This window comes from Balaenoptera physalus (genome assembly GCF_965194825.1).
Source record: "Balaenoptera physalus genome assembly, chromosome: 8".
NCBI lineage: Eukaryota > Metazoa > Chordata > Mammalia > Artiodactyla > Balaenopteridae > Balaenoptera > Balaenoptera physalus.
In genome coordinates, this window is record NC_138887.1 from 10,480,705 (window position 1) to 10,507,172 (window position 26,468).

Sequence of the window (26,468 nt, forward strand, 5' to 3'; positions counted from 1 at the left end):
GTCAGAACCCCAGCATCAGAGACTTCATTAATCTGGGGTATTTTCCCCATGAGGTACGCGGAGGGTCCCAGGACCCCAGGCCACTTTCCTTTTGCCTGCTATTCCTAGCCTGAAGCTTCCTCTCCTCGGCTGGAAGAAGTGGAAGGGCAAAGGGCAAAAGATTTGTGCCAACCGACCCTGTTATTTTTCATCCAGAAAAAACATCTTTCCCAGAAGTCACTCTCAGAGGAGTCACCTGGTCGCAACTACCTACAGAGAGCCAGCCTCCAGCACCCCTCTTTCCTTGACAAAAGAGCAAAAATAAAATGGATAAATCATAGTACTTGGTACTGAGTATTTGGAGATCGGCACCTCACAGACCATTGGTATATGGCACATGTTGTTACAAAAGGATAAATTTAACTTCAATGTCCAGTAATAGTTGAGTGGTTGAAAATACAGGGTCGGTTGTCAGAGAGCTGTGTGAGTTGGCCACCGAAACACTTCAGGTCTCATTCGTAAAATGGAGTTAATAATACTTCCCACATAAGCACTTAGAAGGATTAAATAAAATTTTATATGTAAAACATACCTCAAATACTACAATAAGAATCAATGCATAATATAGGGAATTCCCTGGTGGTCCAGTGGTTAGGACTCCGCACTTTCGCTGCTGAGGGCCAGGATTCAATCCCTGGTCGGGGAACTAAGATCCCACAAGCTGGTGGTGTGGCCCAAAAAAAAATCGTTGCATAATAGATATATACATGGAGTATTATATAGATTATTATATAGCCGATTAAAATAGCATAGATATAGAATATTAAAAATTGTATGACAAGAAAATTCATCTGCTGTTAAATGAACACAAAATTGTGTTTATAGTGTCGTTTCAATTTTATAATGTATATATGCATTAAAATACACTGAAAAGCCAACGGTTGTTACATCTGGTCATTGCAGGTGGTTGTTATTTTATCCTTTGTACATGTTCTTGTTTTCAGATTACCTATCTGGTATAATCATTTTCATATAGATCAGGGATCAGTAAACTTTTTCTTAAAGGGCCAGTTAGTAAATATTTTAGGCTTTTTAGGCCTTATGATCTCTGTCTTCACTACTCAGCTCTGCTATAGAGAAAGCAGTCATAGATAACATATAAATGATGGTGTGACCGTGCTCTGATAAAACTGTACAAAAACAGGAGGCAAGCTAGCCCTAGTTTGTAGACCCTTGCTCTAGATAATGATAAATACATGCTGTATTAAAAAAAATTTTTTTAAGGTGGTGTAGCAAAAATCAAGAAAAGAGGAATTTTCCTAGTGGTGGGTGGGGATGTAGAAGGTGAAGAAGGCTTGCACAATGTTTCATGGACAAGAGAGAACAGAGCAATTATGGGGGAAAATAGGAAGTAATCCCTTGGTAGAAGGAATCAAGCTGGTGGGGTTTTCTATGAAAAGGAAAGAACGAGAGCAAACTATATGCACATAATTTTATCTCACTGGATTTGCCCTGAAAGCTTTTGGCCCATTTCCCATGGCATACTGAGGCAGCAGGAGACTCTCAGGATGACTGCAAAGCCAGTTAGAGAACAACCTTGGAGTTTATCACCAAGTCAGTCATGGAAAGTGCTGGTACCCTAGGCCTCCATCCAGCACCCCAACAAAGGGCCCAGTGACCTCTACTCAGTGGCACCCTGGCACACTCATGCCTCATTTCTCTTAAATAATTCTGAGTAACAGAAAATACTTATTATTGAGCCAAAATCCTCTGCCCACTAGTTTTCTTCCGGACTTGGAGCAAGTACCTCTGCCACCTTTCAGATTTTAAATATTTGAAGCCATGATCATGGTCCTTTCTTTCCATCCTAGAAATCCTCAAAACACAGTTTTCCTAGAGCAGAAGTTGCAAATTGGAGATTTACAGTTATGCCTGGCTGGGCCCACTGAGTATTGTAAAATCATTAAATTCACTTAGTAAAAAAAAATCCTGAAATCATAAAATTTCTCTTAAATATTGAGTCTTTTGGCTTTCTTAGAAAAATCAGAAGAATTACTAACATTGGATCAACATCCACATGCCAACAATTGGCTTGAAGCGGACTAACGCCAAGCATGAGCTTCCGGTTCAGTCCCCCTACCCGCCCCCCCCAACCCTGAAACCCACATCTGCCTGGACCCCAAGGATATCCGAGTTTCCTGCCCTGATCTAGATGAGCTAGCAAAGGATGGTGCAGAGCACTGAGCCAGGAGCCCAGAGACAGCTTCCCATCCCAGGTTTAACAAATGCAAGTTCTGTGACCCTGGAGCTGGCTGTTTCATCACGTGAAATATTAGGGGTTAAGTGGGATATAGCTTAGGTTCCTTGCCCAGCCAGCATTCCATGAATCTATAAATGGCTTAGCTAATTTTCAAATCTCACTGAGCTCATTGCCTGAAAAATGCCTGAAGTCATGAGTTCCACCTGCTAATAGCACTTTGAAAAAAAATAGATTTGAAAAATAAAATATCTGGATCTCTCAAAAGCAATTTGCAAATTCATACCAAGATATGTTAAATGTAAAAACAAAGCCATTGACTCTTTTGCCTCTAAAATGAAAATTCAAAGGTGAGAGTTCTAAAAATTAAGAAAAAAATCCTGTCCCAAAGCTTAATGTTTCTGTAAAAGAAGCACATCAATTACACTATTCAGTCGAGACAAATGAACCCCGGAAAAGGGGAGAGGTCAGGACCGCAGAACTATGGGTGAGCTTGACACTTCTCCCACCCAGTTCCTACCTTCCCCAATCACTCCCACTCCCATACAATGTAGGTTTAGATTTGTTTTATTTCTCTTGCCGTAAACCCTGAACTTTCTCTATCCAGCTGAAATGCTTCATTCAATGCTTTCTCCAAGAAACTAAAAAGTATGCCATGTTAGCGTGATCTACACCATTAAAGCAAGAGCAAGATGCAGATCTCTAGAGAGACGCGTCTGGCCTTTGGTCATCTTGCTTCCTCTCCCCTGCCCACCAGCATCCCACCCCACCTGAAGAGCTTCGATATCACTATGTCACAGCATAAGGTAGGCAAGCAGGCTGGGGCCTGGCATTCAGTGTAGTCTGTGAATATCAGACACCACTTGTGCACCAAGCCAGGCCATTCACTTCACCTGGTCCTGGGAGCCTGCGGGTCCTGAACAGGTGGCGAGTCTGATAAGAAAAAAAAAAAAGTGCTTCTTGTTCCAGAAGATTCTCTGGATCAGTGGGAAAAGGAAAATTTGTGGCAAAGCTTCAAGTCAGGAGGGGAGCATGTTCCTACAACAGTGAGCTCTCAGGTAACAGACTCAGTGTCTTGGCCCTAAGGTGCCTGAGATCAATGACAGGAGTATTCAATTTTGGTAAAATTAAGCTTAATCAAAGAATATCACAGTGAGTAAGTTCTAAGTCCCTGACAAGGGTGATGTCTATTTAATGACCAGGAAGCAATACTGTACATTTGAGGACCTCACTCTAAGAATGTGACTGTGTATCTATTCACCATGGTAATCTAGTTCCCAGTCCACTGTCTGGTATATAATAGATGCTCCATCAACAGTGTGAAAAATAAAATAATCACTCTAAAAGGACACAACTTTTTCAGTTTGCCTTCTACAACTGGATGTTTCTCCACGGCAGGGATTTAATTCTGCTTTGTCTTGTGCACATTTTCACCTTAAACTGTAAGCAGATTTGTCTGGATGGAAAAATCTCACACACAACAAAAACACTTTTATAATACTCATATAGTAGTATGTATATATTACACTATACACACAACATCAATACTCATATAACAGAAGCTTAAGAAATGTCTTCTGAGTGAAGGAGTAATTGAAAATTACTGGAAAACAGTTAACAAGGATTTAAAAAATATATATACATATATTTCTGTCATATATATTTCTATATATTCACATATATAAATGTGTGTATACATACATATAATGAATTTTTATTTTTGTTTGTGATCCAACAGTCACTTGGTCAAATTTCTCATTAGAAGCCTGAAGCCTCCTCTTTTTAAATTTTTTTAATTTTTAATTTTTTTTTTATTGGAGTATGGTTCCTTTACAACGTTGTGCTAGTTTCTGCTCTACAGCAAAGTGAATCAGCCACATGTATACATACATCCCCTCTTCCTTGGATTTGCTTCCCATTTAGGTCACCACCGAGCATTCAGTAGAGTTCCCTGTGCTATACAGTCTGTTCTCTTAGTTCCTTATTTTATACATAGTAGTGTATATGTGTCAATCCCAATCTCCCAATCCATCCCACCACCCCCCCCTTGGTATCCACACGTCTGTTCTCTGCATCTGTGTCTCTATTTCTGTTTTGCAAATAAGTTCATCTATACCATTTTTCTAGCTTCCACATATATGCGTTAATATACAATATTTGTTTTTCTCTTTCTGACTTACTTCACTCTGTGTGACAGTAAGCATATGGTGATATTTTTCCTCTATCCTGGGAGAAGGATGAAAATAACAATTTGTGACTTTCAACTCTTTTTCTCAGGGATGTCACATCATGATTTGAATGTATGTTTCTAAGAAAGATAAATTTTACTTGCTTGCAACAAAAGGATGGTGAATGTTCACAAAATTCCTGTGGGAGATATCTCATCAGAAACTGTGCTAGGTTGCCATTGGAAGTTTCGTAAAGATGGGGAGTAGCATTGCCAATAAGGCCCCCATTAAAATTGTGAGTGGATAACCTCACTGTCAATTATTTCTACCACTGCAGAGATTCTGAGACACACTGACCACTTCATCGTCCCAAGTAGACACCAGATTTAAGCAAGAGTCCCAAGCACAGCCCACCAAAGTCAAGGGTCCACATCTGCTCAGGTATCTGCATTTGCAAAATGAATGGACCACACAAGCAGAAAGAGAACCAGTGTGGGAACAAATACATGTTGTCTCCTGTTGCAGAGTCTCTGAGTCCTTTGAAATTCTGCTGTTTCTACTTTGTTGCTTCTTTCAAATGATCTAAAAAGTTAGGCTTCTTCTGAAGAAGGAAGTCCCTCAGACAGTACTGGTAAGGAAGCAACACTGGTGAGCATCACCAGTGTTAGAAAAGGATAACAGGGCTTCCCTGGTGGCGCAGTGGTTGGGGGTCTACCTGCTGGTGCGGGGGACGCGGGTTCGAGCCCTGGTCTGGGAAGATACCACGTGCCGAGGAGCGGCTCGGCCCGTGAGCCACAATTACTGAGCCTGCGCGTCTGGAGCCTGTGCTCGGCAACGAGAGGCCGAGATAGTGAGAGGCCCGCGCACCGCGATGAAGAGTGGCCCCCACTTGCCACAACTAGAGAAAGCCCTCGCACAGAAACGAAGACCCAACAAAGCCATACATACATACATACATACATACATACATAAAAAGAATGTAAGCAGACAAGAATAGCATTAAAAAAAAAAAAGTTAAAAAAAAAAAAAGAAAAGAAAAGGATAACAGGTGTTCTTACTTCAGCTCTGACACCATTCATGGAAGAAAACAAGTTCCCTGTCCAACTGTGTGATCTCGGGAAAGCCTCTCCAGCCCGCAGGTTTGCTCATTCATATAACAAGGATATTGGAAATTGAAGATACCATCCAGCTGTAAACTGCATTCTGACTTTAAGTAGTTATTGTGTTCTGTTACCGAGCACTGTTCTTGGCACTTAGGAGAATCAATGAACAAAGCAGATAGAAATTCCTGTCCTGTAGAGTTCACCTCTTCCTCGTTCTACTTACCATTATGATACGCATTCCATGGATGCACACGATGTATAATGCTGCTCTAGAAGTAATAAAATACAGACCTTCTCAACTCATTCATTTAACATTCAGAGAAGTACCTGCAGTGGCTTATACTGGGACAAGTGTCTTCAGCATACTAAGATAAATGTGACACAGTCTTAACCTTGGGGAGTCATCATTTGGTAGGGAGACTGAAAGGCAGGAGAGTTAGTCACGAGCATACAATGATACCCATCACAGGGGAGCTCAGTGTGGGAGGGTGATACCTATTGGGAGACTGAGTGATGGCTTCTGTTACAAGGGGAGGTTTAGGCTAGATCTCAAAAATGGGTAGATTTATAGAGGAGTGGGGAATCTAAGAGTAGAAAAAGCATAAGGAAAAAAGTACATAATTATAGGAAAGCACGGAGCCTGTTTAGAGAAATGGAAAAAAGACCCATTTGGCTGTCGCTGAAGTCAAATGGTACACTGGGCATAGGGGTGGCCACAACCCACAGACCTATGAGACCAGCCTGGGGAGCTGGTTCTTTATTGCATAGACTTTGGAGGCTCCCAGGGTTTTGAACACAGCAATGACAGGCTCACACTGAAGATGACAAAGTCAAGTGGCCCAGAGGAGGCAGAGACCAGAGGGCAGAGAGCAGTTTTATCAAGTCCTGGCAACAACAGTAACAACATAGGAGGGGATATGGGGATATAAGTATACGTATAGCTGATCCACTTTGTTATACAGAAGAAACTAACACAACAATGTAAAGCAATTATACTCCAATAACGATGCTAAAAAACAAAACAAAACAAAACAAAAACATAGGAGGGGCCAATTCAACAATCTGAGTGACCAGTGGCTGCCTGTTGGATGTTGAGGAGGAGACAAAGACAAGTTGGAGCTCTAACTGTCAGAGAACACCAGCCAGGATAAACAACACAGAGACCCAGCACCAACAAAACGCCCAGTAATGAAGAAACCAACCCCCACCTTGAGGAGTGGGGGAAATAGTTATGGAAAAGAAAAAGTATTCTCAGAGGATCCAGAAGCCTAAAACTACCATCCAAACTCAAATCCAGCAGATTCTAAAGGAATTTTTATCCTGTAAAGGATGTCCATTATGTTCCAAGCACTGTTCCAGGCACTGGGCAAAGAGACAGGTCCCTGATTGAATGAGTTTACAAGTTAGAAGGGGAGACAGACAATAGACACATAAGAAAGACAATACATAACAACGGATTGGTTCAAGATGGCCGAGGAGAAGGACATGCGCTCACTCCCTCTTTTGAGAGCACCAGATTCACAACTAACTGCTGAACAATCATTGACAGGAAGACACTGGAACTCACCAAAAAAGATACCCCACATGCAAAGACAAAGGAGAAGCTGCAATGAGACGGTAGTGAAACAGCAGGGAAGGAGGCAGGGCACAACCTTTGAAAGAATGACATAGCCAGAGGACATGACATAAACTGATTAGAACCAAACGGATCCAAGATGGTGGACAAGTAAACTTTTTCCACTACACCTTGCGCCTCAGAATCAGCAAGCTCACATCAACAAGCTAAATGACACAACCACAGGCGCCATGACAGTTCCAAGACTCACCATAAGGATCAAAAGTGGGCAGTGGCCCAATTTCTGGAAATCCCCACCCCTTCCTAAAATAGCTGGAATACTCCTCCCACTCATTAGCCTATGAAATTACCCACTCCTATAAAAACTGACAACCCCATACCCTGGTGCCTTTCTCACCTTCTGAGATGGCCCACACTCTGTCTGTGGAGTGTGTTTCTCTCTAAATAAATCCACTTCTTACCTATCACTTTGTCTCTCACTGAATTCTTTCTGCAATGAGACATCAAGAACCTGAGCTTCACTAAATCATGAAACCAGGTGTGTGATCTCAGTTGGAAGACTGTGGGTTTTGGCTGGGTTTGAGTCCCAGCCATGTCGGTTCTAGTCCCAATCAGGATTTTGGTCAGGTTCAAGTCCAAATCTGAGGTGCACGGTTTCAGTAGGAGGGGCGCAATCACAATAAAATCAAATTCCATAACTGCTGGGTGGGTGACTCAGAAACTGGAGAACAATAATACCACAGAAGTCCACCCACTGAAGTGAGGGTTCTGAGCCCAACGTCAAGCTTCCCAACCTGGGGGTCCAGCAAGGGGAGGTGGAATTCCCAGAGAATCAGACTTTGAAAGCTAGCGGGCTTTGATTGCAGGACTTTGACAGGACTGGGGAAATAGAGACTCCAATCTTGGAGGGCACACACAAGTAGTGTGTGCATCAGGACCCAGGGGGAAGGAGCAGTGAATGCATAGGAGACTGAACCAGACCTACCAGCTAGTGTCGGAGGGTCTCCTCACTGTGGGGACAAGGACACTGGCAGCAGAAGTTCTGGGAAGTACTCCTTGCCATGAGCCCTCCTGGGGTCTGCCATTAGCCCCACCAAAGAGTCTGTAGCCTCCAGTGCTTGGTCGCCTCACACCAAACAATCAACAGGGAGGGAACTCAGCCCCACCCATCAGCAGACAAGGGGATTAAAGTTTTACTGAGCTCTGCCCACCAGAGCAACACCCAGCTCTACCCACTACCAGTCCCTCCCATCAGGAAGCTTGCACAAACCTCTTAGACAGCTTCATCCACCAGAAGGCAGACAGCAGAAGCAAGAAGAACTACAGTCCTGCAGCCTGTGGACAAAAACCACATTCACAGAAAAATAGACAAAATGAAAAGGCAGAGGCCTATGTACTAGATGAAGGAACAAGATAAAACCCCAGAAAAACAGCTAAATGAAGTGGAGATAGGCAACATTCGAGGAAAAGATTTCAGAATAATGATAGTGAAGATGATTCAGGACCTTGGAAAAAGAATGGAGGCAAAGATCGAGAAGATGCAAGAAATATTTAACAAACACCTCGAAGAATTAAAGAACAAACACTTAGAAGGATTAAAGAACAGACAAACATAGATGAACAAAACAATAACTGAAATGAAAAATACACTAGAAGGAATCAATAGCAGAATAACTGAGGCAGAAGAATGGATAAGTGACCTGGAAGACAGAATGGTGGAATTCACTGTCATGGAACAGAATAAAGAAAAAAGAATGAAAAGAAATGAAGACAGCCTAAGAGACCTCTGGGACAACATTAAATGCAACAACATTCGCATTACAGGGGTCTCAGATGGAGAAGAGAGAGAGGAAGGACCCGAGAAAATATTTGAAGAGATTATAGTAGAAAACTTCCCTAACATGGGAAAGGAAATAGCCACCCAAGTCCAGGAAGTGCAGAGAGTCCCAGGCAGGATAAATCCAAGGAGAAACATGCCAAGACACATAGTAATCAAATTGACAAAAGTTAAAGACAAAGAAAAATTATTAAAAGCAACAAGGGAAAAAAACCAAACAACATACAAGGGAACTCCCATAAGGTTAACAGCTGATTTCTCAGCTGAAACTCTACAAGCCAGAAGGGAGTGGCATGATATACTTAAAGTGACCAAAGGGAAGAACCGACAACCAAGATTACTCTACCCAGCAAGGATCTCATTCAGATTCAACAGAGAAATCAGAAGCTTTACAGACAAGCAAAACTAAGAGAATTCAGCACCACCAAACCAGCTCAACAAATGCTAAAGGAACTTCTATAAGTGGGAAACACAAGAGAAGAAAAGGACCTACAAAAACAAACCGAGAACAATTAAGAAAATGGTCATGGGAACATACATATCAATAATTACCTTAAACGTGAATGGATTAAATGCTCCAACCAAAAGACACAGGCTTGCTGAATGGATACAAAAACAAGACCCATATATATGCTGTCTACAAGAGACCTACTTCAGACCTAGGGACACATACAGACTGAAAGTGAGGGGATTGAAAAAGACATTCCATGCAAATGGAAATCAAAAGAAAGCTGGAGTAGCAATTCTCATATCAGACAAAATAGACTTTAAAATAAAGAATGTTACAGGAGACAAAGAAGGACACTACATAATGATCAAGGGATCAATCCAAGAAGAAGACATAACAATTATAAATATATATGCATCCAACATAGGAGCACCTCAATACATAAGGCAACTGCTAACAGCTATAAAAGAAGAAATCGACAGTAACACAATAGTGGGGGACATTAACACCTCACTTACACGAATGAACAGATTATCCAGACAGAAAGTTAACAGATGAATGGACAAAGAAGATGTGGTACATATATACAATGGAATATTACTCAGCCAGAAAAAGGGATGAAATTGAGTTATTTGTAGTGAGGTGGCTGGACCTAAAGTCTGTCATACAGAGTGAAGTAAGTCAGAAAGAGAAAAACAAATACCATAGGCTAACACATATATATGGAATCTAAAAAAAAAATGGTTCTGAAGAACCTAGGGGCAGGACAGGAATAAAGACACAGACGTAGAGAATGGACTTGAGGACACAGGGAAGGGGAAGGGTAAGCTGGGACAAAGTGAGAGAGTGGCATGGACATATATACACTACCAAATGTAAAATAGATAGCTAGTGGGAAGCAGCTGCATAGCACAGGGATATCAGCTCGGTGCTTTGTGACCACCTAGAGGGGTGGGATAGGGACGGTGGGAGGGAGATGCAAAGGAAGGAGATATGGGGATATATGTATGTGTATAGCTGATTCACTTTGTTAAAAAGCAGAAACTAACACACCATTGTAAAGCAATTTTACTCCAATAAAGATGTTTAAAAAAAAGAAAAAAGAAACACAAGACTTAAATGACACAATAGACCAGATAGATTTAATTGATATTTATAGGAAATTCCATCTAAAAACAGCAGATTACGCTTTCTTCTTAAGTGCACACGGAACATTCTCCAGGATAGATCACATCTTGGGTCATAAATCAAGCCTCTGTAAATTTAAGAAAATTGAAATCATATCAAGCATCTTTTCCAACTACAATGCTATGAGATTAGAAGTAAATTACAGGGAAAAAACGTAAAAAACACAAACACATGGAGGCTAAACAATACGTTACTAAATAACCAAGAGAACACTGAAGAAATTAAAGAGGATTTTAAAAAATACCTAGAGACAAATGACAACAAAAACATGACAATCCAAAACCTATGGGATGCAGCAAAAGCAGCTCTAGAGGGAAGTTTATAGCTCTACAAGCCTACCTCAAGAAACAAGAAAAATCTCAAATAAACAATCTAACCTTACACCTAAGGGAACTAGAGAAAGAAGAACAAACAAAACCCAAAGTTAGTAGAAAGAAAGAAATCATAAAGATCAGAGCAGAAATAAATGAGATAGAAACAAAGAAAACAACAGCAAAGATCAATAAAACTAAAAGCTGGTTCTTTGAGAAGATAAACAAAACTGATAAACCCTTAGCTAGACTCATCAAGAAAAAGAGGGAGAGGACTCAAGTCAATAAAATTAGAAATGAAAAAGGAGAAGTTACAACAGACACCACAGAAATACAAAACATCCTAAGAGACTACTACAAGCAACTCTATGCCAATAAAATGGACAACCTGGAAGAAATGGACAAATTCTTAGAAAGGTATAATCTTCCAAGACTGAACCAGGAAGAAATAGAAAATATGAACAGACCAATCACAAGTAATGAAATTGAAACTGTGGTTAAAAATCTCCCAACAAACAAAAGTCCAGGACCAGATGTCTTCACAGCTGAATTCTATCAAACATTTAGAGAAGAGCTAACACCCATCTTTCTCAAACTCTTCCAAAAATTTGCAGCAGAAGGAACACTCCCACACTCATTCTATGAGGACACCATCACCCTGATACCAAAACCAGAAAAAGATACTACAAAAAAGAAAATTACAGACCAATATCACTGATGAATATAGATGCAAAAATCCTCAACAAAATACTAACAAACAGAATCCAACAGCGCATTAAAAGGATCATACACCATGATCAAGTGGGATTTATCCCAGGACACAAGGATTCTTCAATATATGCAAATCAATCAATGTGATACATCATATTAACAAATTGAAGAATAAAAACCATACGATCATCTCAATAGATGCAGATAAATCTTTTGACAAAATTCAATGCTGATTTATGATAAAAACTCTCCAGAAAGTGGGCATAGAGGGAACCTACCTCAACATAATAAAGGCCATATATGACAAACCCACAGCAAACATCATTCTCAATGGTGAAAAACTGAAAGCAGTCCCTCTAAGATCAGGAACAAGACAAGGATGTCCACTCCCACCACTATTATTCAACACAGTTTTGGAAGTCCTAGCCACAGCAATCAGAGAAGAAAAAGAAGTAAAAGGAATACAAATTTGAAAAGAAGAAGTAAAACTGTCACTGTTTGCAGATGACATGATATTATACATAGAGAATCCTAAAGATGCCACCAGAAAACTACTAGAGCTAATCAATGAATTTGGTCAAGTTGCAGGATACAAAATTAACGCACAGAAATCTCTTGCATTCCTATACACTAGCAACAAAAGATTAGAAAGAGAAATTAAGGAAACAATCCCATTCACCACTGCAACAAAAAGAATAAAATGCCTAGGAATAAACCTACCTAGGGAGACAAAAGACTTGTACTCAGAAAACTATAAGACACTGATGAAAGAAATCAAAGATGACAAACAGATGGAGAGATATACCATGTTCTTGGATTGGAAGAATCAATACTGTGAAAATTACTATATTACCCAAGGCAGTCTACAGAGTCAATGCAATCCCTATCAAATTACCAATGGCATTTTTTACAGAAGTAGAGCAAAAAAATCTTAAAATTTGTATGGAGACACAAAAGACCCCAAATAGCCAAAGCAATCTTGAGGGAAAAAAATGGAGCTGGAGGAATCAGGCTCCCTGAGTTCAGACTATACTACAAAGCTACAGTAATCAAGACATTATGGTACTGGCACAAAAACAGAAATATAGATCAACAGAACAGGATAGAAAGCCCAAAGATGTACCCACGCACCTATGGTCAACAATCTATGACAAAGGAGGCAAGGATATACAATGGAGAAAAGACAGTCTCTTCAATAAGTGGTGCTGGGAAAACTGGATAGCTACATGTACAAGAATGAAATTAAAACACTCCCTAACACTATACACAAAAATAAACTTCAAATAGATTAAAGACCTAACTGTAAGACCGGACACTACAAAACTCTTAGAGGAAAACATAGGAAGAACACTCTTTGACATAAATCACAGCAAGATCTTTTCTGACCCACCTCCTAGAGTAATGGAAATAAAAACAAAAATAAATAAATGGGACCTAATGAAACTTAAAAGCTTTTGTACAGCAAACGAAACTATAAACAAGATGAAAAGACAACCCTCAGAATGGGAAAAAATATTTGCAAACAAATTAATGGACAAAGGATTAATCTTCAAAATATATAAACAGCTCATGTAGCTCAATATTAAAAAATCAAACAACCCAATCAAAAAATGGGCAGAAGATCTAAATAGACATTTCTCCAAAGAAGACACACAGATAGCCAAGAGGCACATGAAAAGCTGCTCAACATCACTAATTATTAGAGAAATGCAAATCAAAACTATAATGAGGTATCACCTGACACTGGTTAGAATGTGAATCATCAGAAAATCTACAAACAACAAATGCTGGAGAGGGTGTGGAGAAAAGGGAACCCTCTTGCACTGTTGGTGGGAATGTAAATTGATACACCCACTATGGACAACAGTATGGAGGTTCCTTAAAAAACTACAAATAGAACTACCATACGACCCAGCAATCCCACTACTGGGCATATACCCAGAGAAAACCATAATTCAAAAAGACACATGCACCCCAGTGTTCATTACAGTACTATTTACAATAGCCAGGTCATGGAAGCAACCTAAATGCCCATCGACAGGCAAATGGATAAAGAAGATGTGGTACATATATACAATGGAATATTACTCAGCCATAAAAACGAACGAAATTGGGTCATTTGTAGAGACGTGGATGGACCCAAGGACTGTCATACAGAGTGAAGTAAGTCAGAAAGAGAAAAACAAATATCGTATATTAACACATATAGATGGAATCTAGAAAAATCGTATAGATGAACCTGTTTGCAAGGCAGAAATAGGGACACAGATGTAAAGAACAAACATATGGACACCAAGGGGGGAAAGCGGGGGCGGGGATGGTGGTGGTGGGATGAATTGGGAGATTGGGATTGACATATATACACTAATATGTATAAAATAGATAACTAATAAGAACATGGTGTATTAAAAAATAAAATAAAATAAAATTCAAAAAATAAAAAGAAAATACATAACAAAGCGGGTGGTCCTAAGGGGTGTGAGGAAAGAGGGGAGGTAGATGGCACAGTGTAAACAGAGGGTCAAGGAAAGCCTTCCTGAAGGTTTGTTATTTCATTAACTGAGGGGGCAACTCAGGGAGCTCGGAGAGATCCCCTCGGTCGAGTGAACAGCATGTGAGATGAGAATGTGCCCGGCATGTTCTGGGAAGAACAAGGAGATTGGGGACTGGGACCCAGTGAGCAGGATGAAGAGAGAGAGAGGCAGGAGCTGTAGGCCCAGTTATGTAGAGCCTTGGAGGCCAAGTAAGGGGTCTGGATTTCATTGTGAGCAGGATGGAACCATTGGGGGATTGTGGGCAAAGAAGTAACAGGGATTTGTGACTGTTTGTGTCATGTTTACACTACATACCAACATTTAAAATAATGCCTGACACATAGAAGATATTTAGTCAATATTTATTGAATGAATGAATGATCATTTGGCTGCTGTATAGAGACTAGATTGCAGATGGGCAAGAAATGCAGGAAACTGGTTAGGAGTCAAGTGCAAAAGTCAAGCAATCGTGGTAGCTTAGCTAGGGGTGGTGGTCCTGGATGGAGCGGGTGAGGTGGAGGAAGAGTCAACTACTGGAAACTAGATTTGGGTGAGAGAGAGAGAGAGAGAAATCAGGGGACTCAAAGGCATTTGGCCTGAGCAACTGGAAAAACAGAGTTGCCGCTTACAGAGATCACTGGAGGGGAAGCAGGTTTGGGGAGCGAAAATCCGGAGTTGTGTTTTGCACTAAAAATTTAAGATTGCGTGGCATTCACGGGGAGGTGCTGGTGGTGGCATATTCAAGTCTGGCGTTCCGGGAATGAGTCAGGACTCGGGAAATAAACTGGGGGTCACCAGCATGAAGGCAGTATTGAGACCGAAGGCGGGAATATATAGGTACGAAGAGACCTGAGAACCAAGTCCTGCAGAATTCCATCATGTAGAGGTCAAAATTCAGTAGGTCAGCAGGGATAAAACTTCAGGGGCCATCAAGAATGCCTGAGAAAGAAGACCCAAAGAGGCAGCAGGAAAACCTGGAGAGCCCAGTGTCCTAGAAGCCAGGGGCTCGAGAAGGAGGGAGTGGTCCTCGGTGTGAGATGCGGCTGAGAGATGGAGAACCGTCTTGTACTCCACAGGGCAGACAGCACTGGTGACTGTCATGGGAAGAGTGGAAGGGATGGATGCGGACAGGAGCCTGGTTGGGGTGCTGCCGAGAAAGGCCGAGGCAGAGATGAGACAGGGGCACCAAGAGAGCCTCAAAGGAACGGACGGTGCTCTGGTCTCAGGCTGCATGGCGGGTATTTGTTTTGCTTTGCTTCATAATCTACATGTGTGTTAAATGTGTTATTTGTCTAAATCAAACATTATACATTAAAATGTGTCTTAACAGCCTGAGATGGAGAGAGTGGAGAAACCCCGTGTAGACCACTTTCTCGAAGCTTGTTCTAGAAGAGGAAACAGACCATCGATGATGGGGGGTGTGGAGTCAGGGGAGGGATCTGTAAGGTGTAATATGTTAACAGCGCACTTGTGCGCCCACTGTTTCCTTACCATGGTCCCCTTTAGCTGCAGGTGCTGTGCCTGGCCACAGACCAGACACGGAGGGCTGGGGGGAGGGGAGAGAATGCCAGCAAAACCCTCAAAACGATTTGTTTTCCCTCAACTTCAAAAAACTCACTGCCACAAAAATAACTGGTGCTCAAAATAGAGGGAAACGTTTGTTAATTGAGTAGTTTTAAGTTTTGATGGCAAAGGGGATTAGGAATAACAGTACAGAAAAAGAGAAGTCCTTTTAAGGATAAAAATCTATTGATTGTGTTCTGTAGTTTTTCGGCTGGTCAGTGTATTACAGGAAGGAAGATGACGAATAGGTCGTGGGTCCATTAGCTTTGCTACTGACAGTAAGCAAGCAAGGTCTAATGTGTTTATTTCTAGTCTCCCCATCTTTTTCCCCCCTTAACCTGAATCTCTGAATTTCAATAATGTGTAGTACTGAGATTTCTATTTCTGAAACTGCTGTGACTTAAACCCCAAAAGGAAAAGCAGGAAATGTTTGTACAAGTTAAGTGGGTGTCGATTTAAGGACAAAGTGATTGAATTACAATCCGCGGCCATGGATGTGAATTCGGGTCCTTTTTTTTTTTTTTCTTTCACACGCATGATATTTCCCTGACATCTGTGCAATACAAATAGATCTAGAAAGTGTGAAAGGGAAAATCTGCTCTACTAAATATATAAAAGGGACCCCGCATGAAGTCTCCATGATAACATTCGTCATCATGGGCACAGATGGCGTCCTTTCCCAGCTCTCCCCACCTGCCCCTCCTCCAATACCGGTTTAAGCTCCATCCACTGAATTCTCCCCAAGATACTGCAATGCCATAGATGCCTGATAACACCAGAAGAGCCCGTCTGTACAATATACCCTCATTTTTCAGTCTTCCCGTATGCTTCAAACTTGGGGCCAATAAATCAGGTGGGTTCTGAACTAATCCTGTGAACAGCACACATCACTTGTTGCTATGGAATCCAGATGTTTTCCCCAGTGACCTGGGAGCTTAGTGGTCCTTGTGATATCTTGCCAAGAAGCGGTGGTATTACTGTCATCCCACACCGACTACTTATTTTCCCTACGGTGCCCATGTTATAGAACGTGACAGCCACTTACCAATACCCACACGTCCAAATATTATGGAGTGAGATATATACAACATCTATCTAGTGCTTTGTTCCCTGAAGTATTTAAGAAGGCTTTAAGACAGAAAGGCCCAGTGGTCAGAAAGTCTGTGAGGCACACACAACTACTATAAGCCAAATGAGCCGACGAGCAGGTCTGCCTCTATCCCTCCTTGTATCTTAACTTGAGAAGCAAAGCTCATGAAGAAAGAAAAGGCTGAGACAAGGAGGAAAGTTCTGAGGCTTCGACACCTGCATTTGGTGGGGCAGGGTGGGCAGTGCTGCTACAGGATATGTTTTATGGGTGGGACAGGTCAGTGGAGTTAAGGAAGAACAAAACCGAGAAAGAGCAAAACGAGAAACGGACAGAAATGGAAAGGGACGTTGCTGGATGGATCTCAGGGAATACTTCTGAATGCAAGAGTTAGTTACTCAGCTGGGAGACATACTCAACGACCAGAATACAAATGCTTTACAGTAGCTCTTGGAACCTTTGACCATCAAACCCTAAAACTCTAAACGTTTGATCCAGGAGTTGGAGATGGTGTGTTCTTCCACCACTGCCCTCCTCACTGGGATCAGGAACTGCCACACACCTTTGCCTTTAATACAGCAAGTATTACAAATCAGAAAGAATTACTATACTTATAAAGAAGGGTGTTAACAGAGGGCTCAGAGGGATTATTAGATAACCCGAAGCTGACACATGTGGCCTTAAATATTTCTACTCTATATATCGCAAAGTTAAATTCTTGCTGATATTTTTTCTCTCCAACTGGCACAATTGCATAAACCAAGAAAAACAATCACAGAATCATGGCGCTAATCCTTTGGGATTACCTGGCTCAACTCCCTACTTTTAAGGAAGAAGAAAGTAAACCTCAGAGAGGAAAAGTGTCTTGATAAACACCCCTCTGAATATATCACACCTTCTTCTCTAAAAGTCCATGAACAGCCAACATGCCCAGGACTGAATTTTACAAATGGCACGTGGGCACTTAACTTCCTGGTTTCCTAACCATAACCTGTCCTGTTTTCTAAGATGGAAAGGAAGGAGGTGATGGGAGAGAAGCAGGGGTCTCTCTGATGGGAGATCCCGTCAGGGTGGGCCGGCCAGCAGCAAGGGTTGTCTATGGGCTAACTGCTGGCTTGTTTCAGAAGCTCAGCTGAAGGTGGTTAAATGTGATTTGAACAAACAATGGGTCCATCAGCTGCTTTCCCTGGATGATGTTCTTGGTGTAAGGCTACACCAAGAACAGAGCAGTGGTCAGTTTGGGGTTTCTCCACTCTCTCTGTCTCAGCTCGGTTTTGTCAAAATGGACAATCCAGGTCTTAAAAAGTTAAAAAAAAATGCTTTTAGTTTAAAAAATAAAATAAGTAAAAAAGAAAAGATTTAAAAAATAAAAATAAAACAAAAAATAAAGCGCCCCAACCTGCAGGATCTGAACTTGCAGTCTACATGGCTTTTTACTGAGGATGGGGCTGGAACCTCTCTCTGCCTGGATTTGAGTCCCGGCTCACTGGTTCCCTTCAGCGTCTTACATAACCTCTCTGATTCGCCCATCTGATTCACGAAGGGAAGAATTCCCACCTACTTCCTGCCTAAACAAGTAGAGGACATTTTTCTGACCTGAAACCCACTCGGTCAATATTCCTGAGAACACACCGTGCTCAGGGCAAAGTCTGAGGTGCCAGAGAGATGAGAGATGAATTTAACAATGCCCTTGTCCTCAAGAAGCTCACACCAGGAGTGACACCGGGGGACTGTGCCCATTCACAACTCATGTAACTGCAATATGATAGGTGATGCCTTAGCGGTGTGGACGAAAAGGCTGTGGGAAAACAAGACCGGAAGTGATACATCATGCTCGGCAGGTACTGTTATTCCAGGATGTTATTTTGTTTGTAACTTAAAAAAAAAAAAAAAAAGAGCACACTACTGGGGAAAATTGTGTGGATGAGCATATATCAATAACCAAATACCCCAACTACCCCTAAATTGTAAAAATTGCTATAAGCACGTGAAAACACTTTGCTTGCCTGTTTAGAATAATTGTTGCCTTATCATTTTTATAACAGGCAACAGTCCTAGCAAGTTTTATGAGCAACACCAAATTCGATCAGGGAAAGTAAGTTGGATGCTATTGACAAATGCTATGTAGGATTAAACAGCTACCCAGAGTCTTTCATTCAAAGCAGATAAACAAAATCAATGATTGGAAATAAGCTACATTCTCGATTATCCACAAAAGATGGGGCAGGAATCGATAATGAAGCCACGATAAGGAGAAAATCTGTTATCCAATTAATTCAACATTCTTCTCTGTTCCCCCCAATCCCCATTAAATCTCTTGATATAGTGGAAAGAAAAATGACCTGTTTGAATTGTTGGCTAATTGCATTTATGGGAAAAATGCAGACGCTGGGGTTAAAAAAATGCAGGTGTAAAAATAACCCATAAATTCTATAATCAGTCCGTGGTTTGCTCGTATAGTTTTGGGCTACAGCTAGCTTCGCTAAATTGGGTGACTTTTCTTACTTCTCTACCATTATCATACAATGCTGGAACCGGAAGGAACCACAGAAATCAGCTAGTCCAACTTACGTTACAGATGAGGAAGGGGACGGCAGAGGCTTGCCCTCCCATGGTCACATCTGGCCTTTTAGCATTTCCTATATTAACAGGCATTATCTGATGCAAGTACCGTAGAAGGTAAAACTTAAAACAATCTTCGAAAACACCCATCCTTAAAAGCCAGAAGTGTAAAAGGAACCAAGTGATGTTATATGCACACATCTCAGCGGCTGTAGTCCCTCAATACTGATGCATTAATAGGCTGTTCTGGGCTTGGGACGTGGTCTCCTTACCCAGTCAGTAATGTCACAGTCTGAACAAACTTAGGCGATTCGCCTTCATGAAATAAGTACCCCAGACAAAAACAACTGGCATTCCACAAAGCTGCCAACTTGCACTAGCCTGGGATCCCAGAATTAGTCAGAACAGGGTTTATTAAGCAAAACACTCTGAAGTCCAGCATGCCTGTAGGTCTAGGAATTAAAATAGTGCTATGTTGTCCCGATGCCACACTCCAGAGGAGGGAGCAAACAGGAGGGGGCAACAGGAAATTCTACCACACTCTCTCTCTCTACCAAACAGACACACACATCATGCCAGGGTAGACATGTGGACTCTAATCCCTTCTTAGTGGAAAACACACATTTTCAAAATGAATCCCCGATCTAGGATGAATTACCGTAAGAGCCACAGCCGGAGCTAGTCCGCTGATGAGAAACGCAGATCTGGCCACCTGCTTTGAGACTCCTTGGACCACGACACTGCCGGGGTCTTTAAAGGCTGGCCTTTTCGGGTAGGGCATCTGCCCTCCTAAATCGCGTTTAAATTCCAGGAAAAGAGAGACGATGCCTCCCTTGGTCTTTGAACTATGCTGCTCTTCCTGTATCCATTTCTGCTGAACACAGCTTTACCTCTTCAAAGAGAAAAAAAAATAAAAACAAGAAGAGAATTGCACCACTGCAGATCCCAAGAGAAGTAGGCACAAAACTACAGCAACGTCAAATAATATCTTCAGCAACTAGGAAAATCCCCACATGCTAGCTGGTGTCAGCCCAATGCAGACTGGGGCGCGCTGTGCCCGGAACCACAAGAAGCCGGGCAGCTCTGCAGCCTGTGTCCCTGCCAGCTCCCCCCACGCGCTGAAATTCGGCAGGAAGAACTTACGATGCCCAGCCTCTGTATGCAAGACAGACAGACAGATCACGCACCCACACGCTGCCAATCTGCCAAAGGGCCGGGACATCAAAGAGGCAGAGCAATCAGAAGCCTCTAGAGAAACGGGTGATGGAGGGGCCACAAGGTCTGAGCCCTCGGATTTTGCTGCATTGTCACGATCCAGGAATGTAGCGGCAGGAGCAAGCGCACCTCCAGCCAAAAATGGACCGGACGCGTTTTTCCCAGCGGCTCCCTCCCCGCCTGTGTGCAGGGCGCAGTACGGTAGGCGAAATGACCGGCAGCTCCCGCTGAAACTCGGCTGGCAGGCCCGGCTGAGCGGCCGGGGACAAGGGAGGCGCTGCAGAAGCACCCACACCACGCATCCTCCCCGCCTGCCGCCACCCAGGGGAGCAGGGGCCGCACCTGCCACGCGCGCCCTGAGCCAGCCCCAGCGAGCGCCTCGGCTAACCCAGGGCATTGCCTGGGACACAATCGTCCAACCCAAAAGGGAGCCCGAGGCAAAGCCCAAACCCAGAGCTTTGGTTCACAAGGGGTGGGTGTGGGCTGGGAAGGGGGATTACGTAGGTCTCTCCGCCCCCTCCCCTGATACCTCCTCACCACTGGGAGGGCGCCGGGGGGGAGGGAGAGGCGCCGCGAACCCGCTTGGGGGCTTCTTTGTTTCTCTCCGTGCCCGGCAGGAGGGCCCGGTGTGCCCGCCGTACCCAAGCCGGGGTCGCCACCCGGGGATGCCTGCCCAGCCCGGGTGGCGGCACGCCCCAAGCTGACAATTGAACCTCGCGGGAGAAGCAAGAGGGTGGGGAGGAGGGTGGATCCAGGGCCCTAGGGAGGGAGGGCGCTGACGGGGCCTCGGGAGCGGCGGGGAAGCCGCCCAGAGGAGGGCGGGGGAAGGGGCGGTAGGTAGAGTCCCCGCCCGGAGCCCGCTTACCTTGGCAGCCCCGGCCTGGGCACAGATCATGCTCCCATCCGCGCGCAGGTTGGAGCCGGGGGGCGCACGTGCCCTGCCTGGCGCGCCGGACGCTGGGGACCTGCCGGGGGCGGGGATGACCCGGGCGCCCACCCGCTCTCGTAACGCTCCTGGTGCCGGGGGAGAGCGGCGTCCACGGCCACGGCGGAGGGGCGCGTATGACTTGGTGAGTGTGTGCGCGAGGAGAGGGCCGGCTGGGTCAGAGACGCACCGTATTCCTGCTCCAACAACCGCGCCTGATGCGCGGTAACGCGGCGCACTTCATCGCTTTATCCTCCCGCCCGCATCCCCTCCCTCCCTGCCTGCTCCTCTGTGGGTACCAGACTCCCGAACCAACCACAAGCCGGGCTCGCTCTCATTAGCGCTGCCCCGCCCTGCAGCCTCCGCGCACCCGCCTCCCTCGCCCCCGCCGTAAATATATATTGATTCTTGTTACCGCCGGTCCCATCCTTCCAACCCCCAGCACGCGTACTGGGCATATCCAGCACCAGCCCCAGCCCTTTTGTGTGTGTGCAAACAGTGCGTTCAGAAAGGATGTGGTAGAGACACCCCAGCAGGTACCCTATGACAGGTGTTCTTGGCCTCTGTCTTACACACTTTCCTTATCTACGTTATGCACCGTGTGAGCACTGACACATGTCTGGGCACCGTCCTGTATTTGCACCGCAAACACACGAAACAAACATGGTAATTACAAAAGGCAAAGGATGAAAATCGCTCCCCGCCCCCCGAAAATCTATTGTTGGGCAAGACTAGCTTTCAAACTGGGTTTTACATTAAACTGCACACGGTGTCAGAATGCTGGAACTGGAAAGACATAACCTCCACAGTCTGTGATTTCCTGACCAAACTGCATTCTTCACAATGCTTTTTTTTATTTCTTCCATCTCCTGCCCAGCATCCTTTACAGTAGATGTTTTTCACATCCTGAGAAGTTATCTTTATTCCCATAGGCCAGATGCAATCCTCCCTAAGCTAAACAAAAGACCCTGACTCCAGACTCCTGACTGAACACCAGAGGACAGACCTCCCAGGTCCCAGACTGTATGATGGGCTGCTTTTCAATGGCTCTCATTTCACTGACCCGCCTCTTGGTTTTGATTTCTCTCTCATGACCAGAACTTTCCAGAAGTGGAAACCTTGGAAGATGTGAAGACAGCTTCACCAGCTGTACCCCTTTCTCCAAGGAGGCACACACATCATCAAGCCTTCCCTTTCCGCATTCCCCTGGCGATGGGGGTGCCGAGGCCTCCGCCTTCCCTGAGAGACACCATCTCTTTGCCTGACGCCCTTAGATCTCAAACCTCAGCTAAGGATCCATGCAGAAAGCTGGGCACACGTTTCTCCAAGAGATTTTTACACTTCAATTATTATCAACTCCTAGATGAAGAAAACCCTCCAAGAATAGACTAGGGCAGGCTGAAGCAGTGAACGGCAACATCAACCAACCATGTGATGTTTCCAACCAGAGACTTGCATGAAAACAAGAACTCTGCATTAATCAGCATCCATGGTTTCTAAATTGGCACAGGATCACCAAACCACAGTAAAGGCTTTAATTAATTTTTAAAAAGCCAATATTTCAAAACAACCGTAAATGGAAAATAACCTTTAAAAATTGTATGATTAAAAAAAAAAAAAGACCAATGACAAGATTTTGGAGAAGACTAGTAAGTTATTCTTCCCAAATTTAAAAAAGAAAAAGGGCAATTCTTTACGTCAATTAATTGCCAGGATGTTCACCTCATTGTTTTCAGTGATGAAGCATCAACTTGGCTCAGAGATCCTTCTCTCTGTTCTCTCTATTAAAGAGATAACTTGACAAGTCAACATCTCTCCTAAAGATGATTGATGTAACAATCCTGAGATGGGCTTTATTTTCCTCTGGAGAGTTTCTTTTCTTATACTGAAGGCAAAAGATATGAAAGCAGAAGTACACAAAGTTTCACATTTTAACATGTTGGATTGATAAAGTCCTTGTCAAGTGCCGCCTACATGCCAAGTGCAATGGCAGCGTACACTCCTGTGTTTTGTCCTGTTTATCTCTCACCTCACATGGTCTCATTTATTCCTCATGGTCCCACTGCAGTCTGGGAATAATAGCATCATCTTATTTTACAGAGGAGAAAAGTAAGGCTACCTAGGGCTCTATAATTTCCTTAAGGTCTCATTGCCGGCAGAAGACCTCAAATCTAAAGTTAACTGACTTCAGCTACCCTAACCTTAAAGTGAGGCATATTTGGTGGAGAAATGCAAGACTCGCCATGGATTTTAAAACCATCCATTTATTAATCACATTTATCAAGCTTCTAAGATACTCCAAAAACTGTTAAAATACAATAGTAATGTCACAGTCCCAATGCCCCCAACAATACCACCCTCATATAATGGCATAAGATGGTGAGGGCATTTGGAGAAGCGAATACAAACGCCGTGTACTATCATGATGCCAGTATATCCCCATGTTCCCATCTTTTGTAACTCAGGGTCCAGCAGGATGCAGGGAGGGACTGGCACGCCTGCCCATCTCAGGCTACATGCAGGGAAAGGCGAGCAAACAGGGCAAGTGGTGCCTACTGTGCTGAGAAAGCTATGACCTGGGGTGACCAGAGGCTTCATCTTGGGGAACAGACCTTCATCATAACGTCAGAAGTAAATACCCTGTGGCTAAGGGAGGGAAAGGACCAAGCTGTTGGAACTGCACTCCTGGTGTCAAGTCTGACATAGTCTATCGCCGCAGGACTAACTCTTGCCAATGATACCAAATTATCATTTGAAGACCCCTCTGGTCCCAAGGCTTAGGATAATAACCCAGAGGGCAGGTGTCTGACTTGGTCAGCTGAGCAAGTTACCAGAGAAAGCAGGCCTCCTCTGATGGAAGGATTTTAATTTTGAAGGGTGATTATACCTGCACATGGCTGAGGAGTGGCAGTGGCTGTCTTGGCAGCTATGAAAACCTTGGGTGGTTTGGGGTCAGGGAGGTCAAGCAGAGACTGAGAATTACATGGAGAAGCATTGGACTTTTCTTATGTGAATTTATTCACTCATTCTACCATTTGCAATATGCTAATTTCTGGGGATGTAAAATTAAAGATGGAGTCTCTGACCATGGAGATCAGAGATGAGACTATTAACATCTCTAATCAAACCAGTTAACACTACATATTTGATAGATGAAGTGATAGGTCAAATGGAGGGCCATCATCACAGGTTACAAAGGCCACTAATCCAGACCCAGGTGAAGGGAGTGAGGCTGGAGTTCCAAGGGCAGACTTCTTGGAATCAATGGTGCCCACCTTGAGTCTTAAAGGATCTGTAGGAGTTGGCAGGTGAAGGGAGTGAAGGTAGGGCATCCCAGATGAATATGGCAACGTCAGAAGACAGCCAGAAATGTCTGTAGTATATTCAAGAAAATTTCTGTCCTATTGAAATGCAGACAGCTGCATATGCGTAGTAGAATCTTTTTGTGATTTTAATTTGCATTTTCTTAATGACCAGGGAGGATGAACATCCCTATAAGTGCTTATTTTCCATTATTGCTGAAGTGTTTGTTTCAAACTCTTGCCCATTTTTAAATGGGTTATTTCCCTTCATATTGTGAGTTTCGAGAGTGCTTTCTATGTTCTAGATATAAGTTTTTGTCAAGACTGTGATCTCTAAATATTTCCTCTCAGTGTGTGGCATGCCTTTTCATTCTCTTGGTAGCATCTTTCACAGAGCAAAGATTCTAAGGTTGATGGAGTTAAATTTATCAACTTTTTTCTTTGATGAATCAAGCTTTTAGCATCGTATCTATTATAAAACCCCTTTGAATAACCCAAGAGTTTTGTTCATGTTTTGTTTTACAAGTTTTACAGTTTTATATCTTACACTCAGGTCTTTGGTTCATAATTTTTTAGTGAAGGCATGGGTTTTTTTGTGTGTTTTTTGCATAAGGATGTCCAATTATCTCAGAACTATTTATTGAAAAGACTATCTTTTCTTGATTGAATTGCCTTTGCAAGTTTTCAAAAATAAATTGACCAAATTTGTATGGATCTCTTTCTGGAATCTCTATGCTGTACCACTGATCTATCCTTTGGCCAATACTGCACTATCTTAATTACACAGATTTATATGGTCTTAAAATCAGACAGTGTGAGTCCTCCAACTTTGCTTTTCTTCTTTCAAAATTATTTTGGCTATTCTTATTTCTTTGCCTTTCCATATAAATTTTAGAATCAGTTTGTCAATATCTACTAAAAAATTTCTGCTGGGGTTTTGATTGTGATTGTGTTAAATTTATAGATCAATTTCAGAAAAACTGAAATTTTAACAATCTTCCAAATTCTTAGAGTATTCCAATCCATAAGCGTGGTATGTTTCTGTATTTACTTAGGTTCTCTGATTTATTGCATCAGTATTTGGAGTTTTAAGCACACAGATTTTACACATTTTTTTGTTAGATATATACCTAAGAATTTCTTTTATTTGGTACTATTGTAAAAGGCATTGATTTTAATTTTGAATTTCGCCTTGTATTAAAATGTATCTGGGATTTATTTTAATCAGTTATGGACATGCAGACACAAAAATGATTTTCATGAAGGAAGAAGTTTATACTCACAGATCCCTAGAAACAGGAGCCATGAGGGGCCACGTGGGGAAGTACAGGGGTCAATCAGGGGGCAGAGGGGCAAGAGGAGAGCATGGCCCAGAGCATCTATTTTGTTCTCTGCAGGAAAGGGTAGAAGAATCAGACAAGGCAAATTTGAAAAAATTTAGGATTTGATAGTGTGAATAATTTTAGAGGGCTCTGGGCTAGAGGGGTAATCTTGGGTTGTTCTGTACTTGGCCCTGGAGTGACTTAGGGCAAGAAAAATATTGGCTTGATGTGTGAGAGCTAGACACAGGAGGTGGCAGGGAGCATGGACTCAGAATTAGTTGGTTTGTATATGGAAGATGTGCTCATAGGAAAGTTGTTTGCTGTCTCTAGGAATTAACTAGTCCTGGGAGGGGATCTCTCCCTAGACAACAAGACCCCTA

The 26,468-nt window shown here is 42.9% G+C and overlaps 1 protein-coding gene and 1 long non-coding RNA gene across 2 annotated transcripts in view; one reads left to right on the forward strand and one right to left on the reverse strand.

Annotated features, from left to right (window-relative positions):
- HECW1 (HECT, C2 and WW domain containing E3 ubiquitin protein ligase 1) overlaps positions 1-21,660 on the reverse strand; it is a 475,998-nt gene extending 454,338 nt beyond the window's left edge. The window contains exon 1 of the mRNA XM_082473396.1: positions 21,405-21,660. Coding sequence (XP_082329522.1) covers positions 21,405-21,434 — 30 coding nt within the window. The 5' untranslated portion in view covers positions 21,435-21,660. The remainder of the gene's footprint in view (positions 1-21,404) is intronic.
- Positions 391-26,468, forward strand: part of LOC309666313 — a 61,962-nt gene continuing 35,884 nt past the window's right edge. Inside the window, exon 1 of the long non-coding RNA XR_014267041.1 lies at positions 391-5,417. This is a non-coding gene — a long non-coding RNA (uncharacterized lncRNA). The remainder of the gene's footprint in view (positions 5,418-26,468) is intronic.